We start from the raw sequence: 17,949 nt of genomic DNA on the forward strand, positions 1-17,949 counted from the left end.
TGTCTTTTTCCATAATAACCCACTTTTGTCCACCTGTGTGTATTAACATGTTTAGAGTCTATGTGAACAACTCCTTAAAGTGAATTCATTTATCAGTGCCCAAGAGGGAAGAAAAGCAGGTTGTACTCTTATCAGATAGAAGTCCCTCTGATGACGTCAACACACACGCTGCACATACACACTACAAACATGCTTGTAAACACGCAGAGCTCAAAGAGATTTGTCCAATGTGAACTCATTTTTCACCCCAAATTTCAACCATCAACTTTTGTATGATAATTTTTATTATAACTATACCTCTTTTATTAGGCATCATCTAGGAATGCAGTATTCCACATAAATAATTTCCCTCGGGAATTAAATTTCTCATTTTAAGCAGCAATATTGTTTACTTCTATTTGTTCATGAAAATTTTCCTTAAATATTTTTGAATTCTTTAAATTCTTTAGCACAGGCACAAAGCACAATTTGACTTATCTTTGATAACCCAGTAGAAATATCTAGTATTATCCTGTGCTCTAATATATAGCACAACTCTGTGTCCCTATCTCCTCCTTTGCCACCTATCACTTCTCCCTGAAGTCAGTGATTTTGCTTCTAACCAACCTTAACTTCAGTTGATACTAATCTGCTCTAAGGCTGGGAATCAACTAAATACTAAGAGCTCTGTGCTAAGAGTCAACAGGCTCTAAGTATGTGTAAGGAGCTCAGCCAGGGAGGAAGGGCAAGGTGTGTGTGTGTGTGTGTGTGTGTGTGTGTGTGTGTGTGTGTAAACATTTTAGGGACATTGTGACAGTTACTTGTCGTGCTCAGATGCTTTTTCTCCACACGTTTCTGCTTTGGGCGTTTGGTTCTGAAGCTAAGCCTGTCACAGGTCTGAGTCTCATCAGTGATATATGTATATTTTACGCTAATTCTTTTTCAGTTCTACACATTTATTGTTGTAAAATTTTAGTTTTATGTTTCCTCTTCTTGTTCACATTTCCCCCCAATGGCAGAAAAGTGATTCACTTCTAATGGTAGCATTACATATATTAGCAAAAAAAACCCAAAAACAACCTAAGTATCCGGTAATGGTAAACTAAATTATTATATGTGGACTGGATGGAAATTTGCATCATAAAAACCATGTGATAAAATAGGGAAGTGTCTACTAAATAATGTTATATAAACCCCAGTACCAATAACTTCACTCTCTAACTACAACCATATAAATTAATCAGAGTTATTATTAGATGGATAAAAATTAAATGAGAACCTGGTAAATGAAATTATGTGGAGAGATTATGGGTACACTTAAATTTTTCATGTAATACTCTATAAAGCTATAATTATAATATATTTAAAAAAGATCAAGGCCATTACAGTAACTTTTTGTTATAATTAAGACATTTTGCTTGTCTCAAAACTAATAGGAATAGAAGGAAGATGGTTCTATTTGTGCCATCTTAGGAAGATCAAAATGGGGACAGTTGTCTAAACAAGCAAAATAATACAATTTGATCTACTAGCAACCCAACAGTGTTTTGGGCTTGTGATGACACATTAAAATAATTGTTTCTCTTATGCATTCTGGATTATCTTCATTTTTCCCACCATGTGCAGAAGGGGAGTTTACCAGAATTTATATGGCATCAAACCGGAAGTGACTCTCCAAAATCTCCCACTCCAGGCAAGAGGCCTGGATTTTCTATGCACCCCTCAGTTGTGTATAAACCAGAGTTTTATCAATTAGAGTAGCAATCCACCAAAAGCCCTTGCAGAAATACTCACTCCGGCTTTCACTTCTTGCCAATTTACTGGGATAACTTTTGGTTGTTGGCACATATGGCTCTGGAGGTGGCAAGTCAGAAATGGGATGGAAGTTGAATCTGCTTTCCCACTCATCTAAGGGAGAGAAACAAACAGTGCCTTCAGTAACAGGCAATCTGCTCTGAAAACATGTCATGTAAAGCACAGGATGAACTAGAGCCAAAGAGATTGCTTCGAGTCTTACGTCTGGAAATTCTGAGAAAAGCTGGAAGCGCTAGAAATGTCACTGACATCGCACAGGAATAAAATATACAGGTCTGCCAATCAAAGCAAAGCGAGACCCAGGGATTTTAATTTGAGTGATGCTCAGGAGCTGGGGCCAAGGCTTGAGATATCTCTCTTAACTATTCCTCCCACCAGGGGGAGGAATGCCTAGGACCCTCTGATAACAGAGGAAGAGGGAAGCTGCTTAATACCTCAGGCTATTGGGCCTCTTTCCTACAGCAAACTGTTTAGAAAGGTAGGTAAGAAGAAGCTAGCTACAAAAAAAATGGTTCTTTTCAGAATTCTGGTATCGCTGGAAAGTTAACTAAAATATGACTCAAAGGAACAGTGAAAATGACCTGACTTTTTGAAAAGTAGAGGAGGGGGATCACTATTTTTTATTTGAAATCATGGTGGGCCCTAAAATGGTTAGAATAGTGATTTTCAAATGCTGTGCCACAAGAATTTTTAAAACATGCAATACCTGACTATTTAGTCAAGGACACTGACCTCTTTTCTCTTAGATTGTCAAATACAAAAATGACAACAGCAAACACAACAATAGTCATCCAGGGTGAATGAATCAAAATTAAACCTATTTTTATTGTCAGATTGGCAAAAAATATATGCTTCAGAATCTTAGTAATTAGTTTATATGTACCATGAGATGAAAAAGGTTAAAAATCGCTGGATTAGATAGAGCAGTGCAGTGTGGTAAACAACGAGGGTCATGCGAACAAGAAATGTCAGTGCAAACAACACACAAATATACATTTCCCATTCAGCTGCTGCTCTATATAGCTTGTACGATTTCAAGAGTCTGGGACCACACCTCACCTTCACATGAAGAGTCTTGGAAGCCGTTCCTAATTGATGTTGACGGTGGAGGTGGGGGAGGCACCCCAGCACCAGGCCTGTCCGGAGGAGGCGGGGGCCGGGGCCCACTCCTGGGATTGTCTACTCCTCCTCTGGACGGCAACTGTGGGGTGGCAGGCAGGGCCCGAGACGTGCTGCCATTTCTGTTTATTGGAGGAGGAGGTGGAAGAGGGCCTGGAGCAAAAGAAAGAATGACATTTAGGGCTATACCTTACATTCTCCATCACCAATGTGCAGTTACTGTGTGCCTGGTGGACACAGGCCCTTTTACCAGAGAACATGGAGAAATGGTGGACACTTCGTAGGAGATTTAGCCAAGCAAAGAGTAGGCATATATAAACTCAGAAATGCACATGGGTATACACAGATGTGGAACGAGTGCATATTGAGAGCTAACAGGCTGTTGTGGCTGTGAGTTAGTATTGAGATTGGATATGATACAGTTGAGAACAAGTGGTAATCTGTTTATACAGACAACTGTACACATACTGAAAACACATTTAATATCCTTTTAAGTAGCCATTGGATTAATTCCTGCAACATGATACTAATTAAATAAATGCTGTACTAAAAGGATTTTTAAAGAAGAATAAGACAGCCATGAAGTTATTTAAGATCTTCAGATGGATTAAGTTCTTTAAATGGACAGTATTATTGCTAATTCCACAGGCACACAATCTCTTTCCAGACAGAAGTGGGCCAGGAAACCCAATGTTAGTCATCCCAAGAACAGAAGTTCTTTCTTGGTTCTTCCTCTTTCGGGGGCGATCAACACAGGGAGTGAAACACAGCTCACCAACCAGTACGGCTAGAAGTGCTGAAGCAGGACCAGGACCCTGACCCTGACCCTGACCCAGCTGCTTACCTACGGAGCTTGATTTCCTCTGTACAAATAGTCACCTTTCCCACAACACTGTTGCCAGGAATACTTAGTCCAAAAGCAAATAAAAAGCAGTATTTAGTATTTGAAACCATTTTTTTTTTTAAATGCAGTGGTATGGTAGAATCAGAAAACCTTAAGTGCCTAGAAAAATAACTCAAAGTAAATACTTTTTGATAATACAAAGGAACCTATCTTGGTACAGAGGCCATTTGGGTCATGAGTAAAATAAACAAAAAGAAGGAAATTAAGCATTTCCTGTAAACCAAAATGACCTTAGTAACCTCCTGATCTTGAGCAGTGTGCTCCACTTGTCCGATGCTGACATTTTATGTAACACACATCTTAGTGCTATAAAGACAAATATCTCTTACTAACTGCATATTCAGAATCCAATCGGAGGACCTACAAAGGAAGGACTTGTCCATCGCAGACACCCCTGCCTGAAGTCTTGGCTCCGACACTTGATGAAGGCAGGGGGCATTCCCTGCCCTGGTTGGTCTCTCAACTTGGGCAAGCATAATAGGAAACATTTCTATTTCCCATTGGCAGCATACCAAAAATGGTCATTTATGTTGGGAAATAAGATAACCACTACATACACTTAATCTTGTTTGATTTGTATAACAGCCCTGCAAGGTAGAGACAGCAGATGAAGTGTTGAAAGTTCAAAAGACCAAGTCAGGAGGCTAATGAGAAGAACCAGGATTTGACTACAAATCTGTCAAATTCAAAAGCCTATTCTCCTAACAATGAAGCTAAGCCACCTCTCAAAATCCAGTGGCCCTCGATGATCTCGCATATGTTCCTTGTGGGGATGTAAATTGGTAGAAATTTTCTAGAGGCCAATTTGGTAGTACCTATGATATCCATAGTTTACTGTGCACACCCATTGACCTAGACATTCCATTTCTAGAAATTCATTCCAAGGAAATACATAGAGATGTGCACAAATATTTGGTTACAAGAATATATTCCTGCATTATCTGCAACAGCAAAAATCTGGAGATGACCTATATGACCCAGTGAGGGATTAAATAATCAAGGTATTTTGTAGGGCTTAATATTATGCAGTCATTAAAAGTCAGATTGTATCATATCAGGAAATGTTAATGAAATATAGCTAAAAAGCAAATTAATACTAAACAATATACATAGTATACTAATTTCATAAACATTTTTTAAAAATAATTTTTAAAAACATGATTACTTTTAGATCTGGTGGTGGTATGATTAAAGATAATTTTAATTTTCTATAATAAACAGGTCTGACTTATGTAATTGAAAGGAACAATAAATGTTATAATTATATGCGACTGCCCTATTTTTTTTTGGGGGGGGGGCTTAATCTGTTGATTCATCTATTTGGTAGAGCCATGCAATCAGCTTGTCAACCAATTTGGGGGGAAATCCATAGCTTTTGGATAAAAAGAAGACACTGCGTTTCACTCATCTGACTACCTTTTCTTTTTAAATACATTTTTATTGATTTTTTACAGAGAGGAAGAGAGAGGGATAGTGGGATAGTCAGAAACATCGATGAGAGAGAATCATCCCCAATTGGGGATGTGCCCGCAACCAAGGCACATGCCCTTGACCGGAATCGAACCCGGGACCCCCCAGTCAGCAGACCAACGCTCTATCCACTGAGCCAAACCGGTCTCGGCACGACTACCTTTTCTTACTAATTCACCGAAGACTACTTAATGAGGTGCCACAATGTCTAGAGACTGGATTGAATGGATTAGTAACTGTCTGTCTGGAGTGGGCTCTCCCTGGCATGGCAGTTCGAAGGAGTGGCTTTCATTTTTTTTTTTTTTTAAATATATTTTATTGATTTTGTACAGAGAGGAAGGGAGAGAGATAGAGAGTTAGAAACATGGATGAGAGAGAGTCATCGATCAGCTGCCTCTTGCACACCCCCTACTGGGGATATGCTCGCAACCAAGGTACATGCCCTTGACCGGAATCGAACCCGGGACCTTTCAGTCCCCAAGCCGACGCTCTATCCATTGAGCCAAATCGGTTTCGGCTGAAGGAGTGGCTTTCAAACTCTTCTGCATGTTACAGTCACTGGAATATTGCAATCCCAGTATCCTGCTGCCCCGTAAGCAACCCAGACCAACCAAACCAGAAGGGGCCAGGCATCATGCTTTGAAAGCTCCCCAGGTGATTGCAGTATAGGGTCAAGTTTGGCCACTGGTTTAAAGAATGGTGTTTATTAGGTTCCCGAGGTCACAGGGTCAAAGGTCCGTTAACTTTGCAGAGAGAAAAAAAAAATGCCCCATTTCCAAACACCTTGCGTGTGTAAGGTTAAATTTTAAAAGTAGATAGTTCCTCTGATTCCATCAATAACCGATGTAAAACAAAAAAAGCACCTTCTATAATTAGCAGAAAGAGTATGATCCTGGGTAACGCTCACATTTCATTTCATACTCTGAAAGCTACAGGTTTCTCAGATTCAGGTTTCTCAGCCCTAGGCAGAGCCACAGATGTGCTTCATCAGGTCCTCCAACCCATGAACTCTCTGGCGTAGTCTGAGTTTATGCTTCTGAGCATTTTCTGCCAAGAGAAGGCCTGTACCTTTATCTGATTCTCCAAAGGCTCTGTGTGCCAGAGATGTTAGCAAACAGCCAAATGGGCTCTAACATTTGTCTTTAATATGCAAGGACGTGGCCGGAAAGCTTGACAGATAAAGAGAAGTGCAGGAGAAGTTCATTCCCTCTTAAATAACTGCCTTCTGGTTGGAATAACAGGGCCCTCCTGCAGGAGACGGGAATTTACTTCCCAAAGTAGGACATCTGAAATCACTTTAGGGAGGCCAGGTTGCAGAATGGCCAGATGAAAGATAAAAGTTTTGGCCTCTTCTTTGTTAACTAGTTTGTGATGCTCTCACTTTATTGCTTACTCAGTCTCCTCATCTCTAAAACACAGAGCTGAAACCGGTTTGGCTCAATGGATAGAGCGTCCGCCAGCGGACTGAGGGGTACCAGGTTCGATTCCGGTCAAGGGCATGTACCTTGGTTGCAGGAACATCCCCAGTGGGGAGTATGCAGGAGGCAGCTGATTGATGTTTCTCTCTCATCGATGTTTCTAACTCTCTCTCCCTTCCTCTCTGTACAAAATCAATAAAATATATGTGTAAAAAAAATAAAAATAAAACATGGACAGCAGTATCAGCCCAGACCCTTCCCTGAGGTTTACACCGGCCAGGATGAAATCACAGCGGTAAGATGACAGCAGCCTCAGAGTAAGCTTTCAGCTGGGCTCTCTTCAGCCCCTGATCAGCAGTGACCTGGGGGGGACAGGCCGGGTTTCAGGGGGACCACTCACCCCCTGTCTGGCCATACCTGATCTGCCCGGCGGGTCCCTCACCGGGGGCGGGGGCCTCTCGCTGGGCGGGGGAGGCAGAGGCCCCGAACGTCCAGGCGAAGGCAGGGGGGGCGCGGACGAGCTGAGGGACAGGTTCCGCTGCGGGAGGCGTGGGATTTCGTCGCCGCAGCCCCCGGGGCCCGGAGGCGGGTGGGCCGGGCCGGGCCTGCTGGGCGGCGGCGGCGGCGGCGCCTGCGACAGGGAGGGCGGCCGCGGCGTGGCGGGCACCGGGGGCTTGCTGTTCTGCGGGGGCGGCGGGGGGCCCGCGTCCCGGTGCGCGGAGGGCCGGCTGCCCATGGGCGGCGGCGGCGGCGGGGGCTTGTCCTCCAGGGCCCGGCTCGGGGTGGGGGGCAGCGGGGGCCGGTTGGAGAAGGCCGAGGGGGGCTGCCGCACGGAGCCGCCGCCCCCGAACGCGGCGGCGCGGCCCCCGGGGAAGGGCGGCGGCGCGGGCCCGGGCGCGGGCTGCCGGGCGCCGCCGCGGGCGTGCAGGGCGGAGGGCGCGGGCCGCGGCGTGCTGGGCACCGGCGGCGCCGCGCTCTCGGGCTTGGCGCCCACGTCGGGCCGCGGCGGCGGCAGGCGGCTCCGCGGCGGCTGCGGCTCCGGGGGGCCGCTCCGGTGGCCGGGCGAGGGCCCCGGGAACCGCCCCGCGCCGCCCGGCGGGCAGAAGGGCTTGGCGGACGTGGCTCTGGCTCCCGGGGGCAGAATCGGGGGTCGGCTTCCTCCGGAGTCTGGAAAGATAACAGGGGCGGGACAAATTCAGTTAGAACATTAGGAACCTTACAAGAAACCAGAGCCCTGGCTGGTTTGGCTCAGTGGATAGAGGGTTGGGTCCTGCGGACTGAAAGGTTCTAGGTTCCATTCCCGCCAAGAGCACATGCATGGGCTGCGCGCTTGATCGCCAGTAGGGGGCGTGCAAGAGGCAGCCGATCAATGATTTTCATTGATGTTTCTCTCTCCCTCCCTCTCCTTCCCTCTCTGAAATAAAAATAAATGTAAAAAATAAAACAAAAATAAAACAAAAAACAGAGAACTAGAGAAAGGTGACCAGAGATCCTGCTTTTAGCGGGACAGTCCTGATTTTTAACAATTTGTCCCACATTCCGCGGTGTTTTAAAAAAAAAGTCCCGATTTTTTGAAATTGTTAAAAATCGGAACTGTCCCGCCAATAGCGGGACGTCTGGTCACTTTAAACCAGAGTAGGTTCCCAGCAACTAGGAAATCTTTTCCTAGATGCTGTAAGATACAGGTAACTGCTCTTTCTCGCAGTCAGGTTCTGTGTGGTCTTTCCTGGAGGAAGAGGAGCAGATCACAGCTCTCCCATTCCCTCCTAGCCTGAGAGGTTCTACCACCTGCCAGCTTTCCCAAGGTCTTTGGAGAGCCCTCCTGGCGGCACGTCTGGGCAGGAGCCCAGAAGAAGCTGGTGCGAGTTCCGGAGGGACCCTCTTCATCGCGAGAGGACAAGGACAGGCCATTGTGGCTCATGGGACTCTTGCTAATGATTTTCTTTTCTCCCCAACCCCATTCCCGCCTCCGTGCCCTGCTACTTCTTAGGCTTAAAAAAAATAACTAAGCCATTTAAGGTGAAGAAATTAGTAATCTCAGTATAAACCTTCATATGAGAAGGGTTACCTAGTCTCTTTGAAGAGAAATTCCCAAGAGAAGGTAGGAAAATAGAATGGGAAAGTTACAATAGAAATAAGAAGGAATTGAGAAAGAAAGAAAAAACCCACTTAAAGTTTAATTGAAAAATTAATACCATGGATGGTCTTAATCTGCAAAGAAGTGAACAACTGTACAACTTTTTCCATGCTGGGTCAAGTCCACTTCAATATTGGTAGGACAGGAAAACCCTATTATCCTATATAATAAAAGCCTAATATGCTAAGTGTCTGGTCATCTGTTCAACCAATCAAAGCATAATATGCTAATGACATGCTCAGGCCACTCAACCAGTTACTATGATGTGCACTGACCACCAAAGGGCAGATGCTCCGACCCATAGGTTAGCTTGCTGATCTGGACCAACTGGGACTGAGCGAGATGGGTTGGACACCCCCTGGAGCCTTCCCACGGTCACTTCCCAGCTGGCCAACGTTCCTCCCCGGCCCAGTTCTGTAAATGTAAAAAACAAAACATTGGTGCACTGATGGGGTCCCTCGGCCTGGCCTGCACCCTCTTGCAATCCAGAACCCCTTGGGGGATGTTGGAGAGCCAGTTTTGGCCGGATCCTGCTCAATGCAGGAGCTGCCCCCTGGTGGTCAGTGTGCTCCCACAGGGGTAGCACCACTCAGCCAGAAGCCAGGCTCATGGCTGGCAAGTGCAGCTGCAGCGGCCATTCCCTGAGGGCTCCCGGACTGTGAGAAGGCACAGGCCAGGCTAAACACCCCCCCCCCACCCCCACCAAGTGCACGAATTTCGTGTACCAGGCCTCTAGTACAATTAATATTAAACTGGTTCAACGAAAAAAAGAACTAAAGGGGGAACCAAGGTTATAGAAAACTTCAAACCACCACCCCAGTATCAAAAATTGGCTAAAACTTCTACCAGTACAACCAAGCGATGGCACTAAGTATTTGCTGAGCACCTGCTATATGTCAGCCCTTATTCTAGATGCTAGAGACAGAGGAGTAAACAAAATAGAAAAGATCCTCTCTTTCATAGTTTACATTCTTTTTGGGGAGATAGACAACAGACCAGAAAATTACAAGAACTAAAGAGAAACTAAAACAGGCCAATGAGATGGAGTGCCTGGGGATGCTGGGATAGACGGGATAGCTCTTCTCAGCCATGGAAAGACGCAGCTAGCACGGTAGGCAAGGGACTGGCAGGTACAAAGACTCTGAGAGAGGAATGACCTTCAAGTGAAAAAACTGAAAACCAAGGCCTTTGGACCTTTCACACAGGGAGCATGGAGGAAAGAGGGCCCTAGGAAGTGGAGTCTGAGCGCCATCAGAAAGAGCCCCGGGGGCCAAAGAGAGTTCAGATTGTGTCCAGGCACAACGACAGGCCTTCGGAGGGATTTATACAGCGGAGTGATGTGAACTCTAGAATTTTCTTTCAACGTTAGTACTAAAAGAAGATGTAGTAGTGTCCTCGACTGTGTGGTACATTTTTATGTCCCCAACTTGTAATAAGTTATATCTTCCAAGTTCAGATTAAAACTGCAGCTACTACATCACGTGGATAGGATCCATTACGTGGATAGTATACTACGAACATATATACTTCTGGTATGCCATTTTATGCACCAACTTAAATTCCACCTTCATTTTATTATTTTACTTCCCGTTGTCTTTTGCCTTAATTTCTTCACCTTTTTTTTTTTTTTTTTTTTTTTTCTCAAAGTACTAAATGTATGCATTTGTCAGCTACCTAAAATCCTTTTGGTAATTTTTAAATAAATGTCAATGCAGGTCTGGCAAGATAGAATCTCTCATATTATTGAGTCCCGTTCTAGAGTTTGACCACCCAATGCTAAAAGAGTCACTGAGGACTCAGTGGCTTTATCTTCAGACCGATGTGGGAATTTCATACTTTCCCCAGTGGACATTTTAAAAGTTCACAAAATTAGAGATAAAATTCTTCTAACAGCAAACATGAAAAAAGAGCTTTATGGCACAATTTCTGGAGCTCCTGCAACCGTCAGGAGAGCGCCCCATGCTCTGGGAGGCTCTCAGGTCGGCCCCGCCAGGTCAGGCTCCCACCAGGTCCACACACGGTCCTAACGGGCTCACTCCCCTGGCTCCCTGCGGGGAAGACTTAGGATCCGCGGCCCTGAAATGCCAAACGTCTGTCAGCAGAACACCTTTTTAGACTTAGTGAGGTGTGTAATTACGTTCCGTAGGACACACTCCACAGCGTGTGTGAAGCGTGGCTCACAAAGGTTTACCAGGCTAGACAGCTGGGTCAGGCTGCCTCACAAAGCAGGCTGAGCTTGCCAGGTCACCGGGCAGTTTCCAGGGTTCCTTTAGTTCCAGTTGTTTTTTTGTTTTTTGTTTTTTCCCCTCCCACTCTAGCTCATCCTTTAGTAAAGTACAGAAAAGTACAACTTACCCCAAGGACATGTCTGCTACCAATTTAATTAAAGAAAAAAGAAAAAAGAAAAAACGATGCTCAACAGTCTGTCTTACAAGCTAACATTTCAAGCGATCTAAAGCGTTTTAAAGGGCGCAGTGCCTTAGAGGGGATGCCAAGCCTCCAAGCCACCAAGCCCTGGGCTTCGGCGGCTGAGAAGGGAACTCTTTTTATTTATTTATTTTTTTATTTTATTGATTTTTTACAGAGAGGAGAGGGATAGAGAGCTAGAAACGTCAAAGAGAGAGAAACATGGACCAGCTGCCTCTTGCACACCCCCTACCGGGGATGTGCCCGCAACCAATGTTCATGCCCCTGACCGGAATCGAACCCGGGACCCTTCAGTCCACAGACCGACGCTCTACCACTGAGCCAAACCGGCTTCGGCGAGAAGGGAACTCTTTACCGTTGTCCCTGTTGGCCGTGGATCTCAGCTTGGGCATTCCAGCCTGGAACAGTCCTCCCAGACCGGGTGGTCCACCGCCTCCAAAGCTCCCGCCTCCGCCGCTACCACCGCCGCCACCTCCGCCGCCGCCGCCGCCGCCGCCGCCGCCGCCGCCGCCGCCGCCGCCACCGGCTCCGGCTCCTTTAGGTTCTGCAGGGGAAGAAAAGACAGTCTTTACCCGCGTCTGGAGGCACTGCCAGCCTACCTCGCCAGGCCGGCACCAAGGACACAATAACAATAAAACCTGGGCCTGGGGTGGACAACTGGGATTTGATAAAAAAGCAGGTCGTAAGGATTCACCCCACCCTAATCAGAACTGGAGGGGTTCCTTCCACTCCTGGGCAGTCACAGGCCGGGTGACAGAATGGACGATAAGTGGTGACTGGCCCCCAGGCCTCTCCCTTGGCCAGCTGCCATGTGAATTAATATCTATTTGGCAAATAAAAGGACCTTCAAATAAATAAAGTCTCAAGAGGGGGTGTGTGTGTGCAATAAAAAGGCGAGGAAAAAGAAAATTGTAAACATAAAAAGAATAAAATAAAATATTTCATAATTTCACTAGTGTTTTGGCATATTTCCCTGCTCCCCACCCCTGCCAGTATCTTTTCGTTTTTATTATTTTTTTCTTAAAATTAAGACCAACAGCCGAAACCGGTTTGGCTCAGTGGATAGAGTGTCGGCCTACGGACTGAAAGGTCCCAGGTTCGATTCCGGTCAAGGGCATGTACCTTGGCTGCGGGCACATCCTCATTTGGTGGGGGGCTGGGGGGGGTGCAAGAGGCAGCTGATCGATGATTCTCTCTCATCGATGTTTCTAACTATCTATCTCTCTCTTTCCCCTCTGTAAAAAATCAATGAAATATATTTAAAAAAATTAAGACCAACATTACCTGGACAGTTTTTAGCCTGCTTTTTTCGCTTAACACTTTGTTAGCATTTCCCATGTCATTAAATATCCTTTAAAAAAGATGAATTTAAAGGACTGCATTGTGCTGAAACCGGTTTGGCTCAATGGATAGAGCGTCGGCCTGCGGACTGAAAGGTCCCGGGTTGGATTCCGGTCAAGCGCATATACCTTGGTTGCGGGCATATCCCAGTAGGGGGTGTGCAAGAGGCAGCTGATCGATGACTCTCTCATGGGTATTTCTAACTCTCTATCTCTCTCTCTTTCTCTCTGTAAAAAATCAATAAAATATATTTTAAAAAATAAAATAAAATAAAATAAAGGACTGCATTGTGTTTTAGAAAATGATTTATTATATTGTAATTTATTTAATTATCTACTTATTTGATGGCCTTTTAGGTTGATTTTAATTTTTTAGTATCACTAAGCCCAACGGTAGGCTTTCACATTTTAAAAATTCTTTGCCATTTGAGACAGTGCAAATGTTTTATTTTGTATTTATTTTCTTTTTTTTTATTTTGTATTTATTTTTAAAAAACAGTGAAAGCTTTTGAAATGGGCAAACAAATGAAGAAGAAAAAGATTACAAGTCTAACCTTCTGTGTTATTTCCCATTGTCTTTGAGCTATTTTACAACTCTAAACAGTAGAACAATAATACAAATAATATTAATCCATAGAAATGCAAATTGATTGTGTTCAGTGGAAGGCAACTGATACTGATCCATTTTTCACCTATTTGTAAATTAATTTCACCACCTATTTGCCTATCTCCTTTAGACTGATACCATCATGTTGATAACGTCACCTCTCATTACACAACAAGCAAAATAAAATTGTCTCTTATGTATGACCTAGTCGGTATGACTCAATCAAACATTATTCATTAATGAATGATAAAATTTGGAATTTTACATAGAGACACTTTTAAATGGTATTAAACATTTAAATGGTATTCATACATCATCAGATACCATCCATTAGTGTACCTTTCCATAGAGAAGCTAAAAGCAGTTGAAGATAGCTTTGCTAGTAATTAAACTGTGGGACTTTAAGAGTTAAAACAAGCATAACCACGATAACATTTTGATATAGAGCCCAGGGAGGTTTCACCTACAAAAAAATTCAAAAACTACAGATAGACTTTCACCTACAAAAAAAATTCAAAAGCCATAGAAAGAGTTTGTGACAATAGTCTTGGTGGCCAAGTATTTGCCACTGAGGATAACAAGGGCATGCACTGAGTTATATTTTGTGTACACCAAGCAAAGTGGGCAGCTGGGAGGAAGAACTAATATTTTTTTCCATTTAATGGGCGGAAAGTGGAGCTTGTAGAATATAATGAGTTTTCACTAGTGGATTCAGGACTAGGTCCTAGACTGTCCAGTCTCCTTCAACATCTGGGGACCTCACATCCACCTCTCTGGAGCCTAGCCACCCCTCATGGTGGAGAGAACCACTGGGCTCTGTCCTAGAGATTGGCCTCTGGCTCCATCCCAGGCATCATGACTTGATGGTGGTTGGACCAAGGCTCCCCTTACATAAGTGACTGTGCTGGGATCCCCCTCGGGAGAATCTTGTGACATGGATCAGGAAAACTAAGGGATTGGTTATACATTAACCACATCAGTTTTGATCTGGAGGTAAAACTGTATTAAGAGTCAAAGACCTCAGAATTCCTTTTTGAGGTTATGGTGCATTCTTATTTGCACCACCTTGCCCAGAAATAGAACAACATTCAAAAGCCTTTGTCTTGGTTTTCCTCTTTTCCATTTACCCCCCACACCAGTGGTCTCATCTAATTCCCCGTCTCCTTCTCTTATTAGGCATCATTCCTAGAAATTCCTCCTAAGCCCTTCTTATCCTCCACGTGGCTAAAATCCTGCATCATTATTTACATGTCTATTTCCTATTGAGTCCAAATGGGATCTGTGGTCTCATATGAATTCAGGAGACATCGGGCTGGCAGTGGAAATATGTAGGAATGTGAGGAGATGGTCTCAGGCCTGGTTAGTAACTATCCATAGGTTCTAGTCATGGATAATTTTGCATTTTGTTGTAAATAATAAGCAGCCCTGTTTGATGGGTACTTGTTTGTTTATACACACCCTGCCTTGTTCCAGAAAGTATCTCAGACTTACAATGGGTATGTAAGCAAAGTTGTGATCTCATTTCCTCTTTCTCCAAGCTCCTAACATCATATCTTACACTTGAGTTTCACATTGCAGGCAACAAAAACACTTTACTGCCTGTCTCATTTATGCTCACAATGAACTTGTGAGGACAGCAGGCTTGGGGATGGTTAAGTGATGGATGTGCCAGGACTTGAACCCATCTCCTTTGGTTCCAAGGACAGGGTTCTTTTTCTGTTTCATGCTGCCTCTGAATCTGTGGTGCAAGGAGCAACGGGTTAATTTCCAGAAAGTGTTTGAATAATTCAGAGAATCGCTGCTGTGTGTGTCTTAAACAAAGAATTATTATACTGGCTTCCTGCAGCAGTAGAGGGAACCCAAGCCGAGGCCGTGGCCTACAATGGGTGACACAGTCCCTTATTCTGCTAGCTTTGCAGCTGTTGTTAATTTGTGTGGTGTGTGTGTGTGTGTGTGTGTGTGTGTGTGAATGGTAGGGTTGGGTGTTACGGCATAAACCACTGATCTCCACGGAAAAGAACTTTCGTCACTTACTGTCCAGTATCGGGGCACTTCTGTCATTGGTGACCGTCTTCTTTAGCTTCTTCCCTTTGTTGATGTCGGAGAGAAGAGCGTTTCTCCCAGCCTGCTCTGACTTGTTCAGGGCAGGCTTTTCTATATTGGCCTAAAAGGAAACCATGCAAACGCGTATTCATCTCTTGAATTAAAATCAAGTACCACAGCTCTCAGTGGAGACAGCTGGAGTATCGGGGGCTTGTGATTAAGGTTGCTGGCAACAGGTTATAAACTCTGCACAAGTTTTAGACCCAATGTCATTCTTTTTATGACCCAGACATTTGGGAGCGGATGCAGAAATAAATTATTTTTTATGCAGGTAGAGTCAGTTCCCGATAAAAGTCTCAGAAAATCCAGACCATTGTCTGGCTGTAACCGGCAATGCCCGGTTGATGGCTAGAAATGAGAAGGGAACTTGAGTCAGGAAGATTCTACAGGATGCCACAGGGCCTCGTTCTCTAGAATGTGTCTGAAGAAGAGCTTCTCTTCTGTATGTTCTGGAACTAACTGGTACCAGGAGAAAACTGTTCCTAGCAGAGCAGGTCGCCTGTATTATTTTTTAATCCACCAAAGTTGGAGAAAAATAATCCCCTCTGTTTACATTGCCGAAGTTCCCCCCCCCCCCTTCTTTTTAATTTAAGAGCGTTTTGAGGTATACAGTTTGCATATAGTAAAAGCACCCTTTAAACCGCCTTTGTAAACTGCCTTGGGTCCGTGCGTGGGAAGGAACGGACAGGACCTCCCTCCCTGGACAAGGCAGCGGACACCCAGCGGCCCCACGGCCCACTGTGCCCCGAGCTCGGCAGGAGACATCAGACGGGCAGCCCTGGTCCCGGCTCGCCCAGCACCTGGAAAGCTCCCACATCACACTTCAGCCAGAATGCAGAGACATTTAACAAACACAGGGGCGCCAGGTCCAGCCCCATGCGGCTGCTTCGTGCCTGAGGAACGGAGGGCGAGGAACCACTCACCACAGCAAACGTGGGCGGCGGCGGGGGCGCCGGCGGGGGCGGGACGGGCATCTTGGACAGCTAAAGCTTTCAACAGTCCTGCTGATAAGCCTGTAAAAACAAAGCACGGCCCCGTGTTAGACTTCTTCGTAATACCCTGTCCTACTCGGCCCTCTTCCCCACCCAAGTGCCAGCCGTCCGCACAGGCCGGCTTTCGGAAGAGGCGGGACTGCCTTGGCCAGGGTGCTGAGCTGTGGCTGTTCTGGAAGGGCCCTGCGGGGAGGTCTCTCAGCCCCAGTGCCTGAGGAAGCAGAACCCAGCACCTTGTGCGGCTCCATCCCACCCCCCGCCCAAGCGGGCCGGGGCATGGCCCGAGCGGGGCCCCGGGCCTGCGGCCTGGGTAGCTGGAAGGTTAGGATATGGCTGGAAATGTGTCCGGGCAAAGTCTTATGAACAAGTGGCTTCTCTTCCTCATTTCCATGACAAAATCCTTTCTTTCTTTTTTTTTTAATTTAAGTTCTTTATTGTTTAAAGTATTACATAAGTCTCCTTTTCCCCCTGTTGACCTCTCCCTGGCTGCCCCACCCCTCAGCACCTGCCCTCCCCTTTCTTCCCCTCTGTCTGTGTCCATTGGTTATGCTCAAGTGCATGCATGCAAGTCCTTTGGTTGATTTCTTACCCCCTCAACCCCCCCACCCCACCTTCCCTCACAGGTTGGACAGTCTGTTGCTTCTATGTCTCTGGTCCTATTTTTGTTCATCAGTTTATGTTGTTCATTATATTCCACAAATGAGTGAGATCCTGTGGTATTTTTCTTTCTTTGACTGGCTTATTTCGCTTAGCATAATGCTCTCCAGTTCCATCCATCCTGTTGCAAATGGTAAGAATTCCTACTTTTTTACAACAGCGTAGAATTCCATTGTGTAAAGGTACCAAAGTTTTCTAATCTGCTGATGGGCATTTAGGCTGTTTCCAAATCTTAGCTATTGTAAATTGTGCTGCTATGAACATAGGGTTGCATATATCCTTTCTGATTGGTGTTTCTGTTTTCTTGGGATATATTCCTAGAAGTGGGATCACTGGGTCAAATGGCAGTTCCACTTTTAATTTTTTTTTGAGAAAACGCCATACTGTTTTCCACAGTGGCTGCACCAGTCTGCATTCCCACCAGTGGTGCAAGGGGGTTCCTTTTTCTCGAATCCTCTCCAGCGCATGTTTGTTGATTTGTTGATGATAGCCATCCTGACAGGTGTGAGATGATACTGCATTGTTGTTTTGATTTGCATCTCTCAGCTAACTAGTGACTTTGAGCATGTTTTCATGTCTCTTGGCCTTCCTTCTGTCTTCTTTCAAAAGATGTCTATTTAGGTCCTTTACCCATACAAAACCCTTTCTTGCGCTCCCTCTTCCCCTCAGTCCTACACCTGCTGTGTTCTTTTCTGTGCAGATTCTTGATGTACACCTGGGTCTGGGTACACCCTGTAGGAATGCAAAGATGAATCTGTTTCTGCTCCTGCCCTCATAGTTCTTAGTCTTCTGGGGAAAGGAGACAGTGATAACGTAAGGTAGGCAGGTAAGATGATGGGAGAGGAGGCCCCATTTCTGACTTTGTGCGCCTTGCCATTTTCTTGTAGGATCTAAGTGGAAAAAAGGAGGAGAAAAGGCTAGGGGCTTGCCTGGCCAATGTGGCTCAGCGGTTGAGCGTTGACTTATGAGCCAGGAGATCAT

General features: G+C 45.2%; 1 protein-coding gene across 3 annotated transcripts in view; it reads right to left on the minus strand.

Annotated features, from left to right (window-relative positions):
* The window catches only part of WIPF1 (WAS/WASL interacting protein family member 1), a 105,054-nt gene that overhangs the window by 4,513 nt on the left and 82,592 nt on the right, over positions 1-17,949 (minus strand). For all 3 annotated transcript variants that reach the window (XM_084892661.1, XM_084892662.1, XM_084892663.1), the window contains 6 exons: positions 16,243-16,332; positions 15,251-15,380; positions 11,625-11,813; positions 7,123-7,872; positions 2,854-3,066; positions 1,774-1,887 (listed from right to left, as the gene is read on the minus strand). In XM_084892661.1, the coding sequence (XP_084748787.1) occupies positions 1,774-1,887; positions 2,854-3,066; positions 7,123-7,872; positions 11,625-11,813; positions 15,251-15,380; positions 16,243-16,293 (1,447 nt within the window). In that variant the 5' untranslated portion in view covers positions 16,294-16,332. The remainder of the gene's footprint in view (positions 1-1,773; positions 1,888-2,853; positions 3,067-7,122; positions 7,873-11,624; positions 11,814-15,250; positions 15,381-16,242; positions 16,333-17,949) is intronic.

This window comes from Pipistrellus hanaki (genome assembly GCF_964339955.1).
Source record: "Pipistrellus hanaki genome assembly, chromosome: 8".
Taxonomy (NCBI): domain Eukaryota; kingdom Metazoa; phylum Chordata; class Mammalia; order Chiroptera; family Vespertilionidae; genus Pipistrellus; species Pipistrellus hanaki.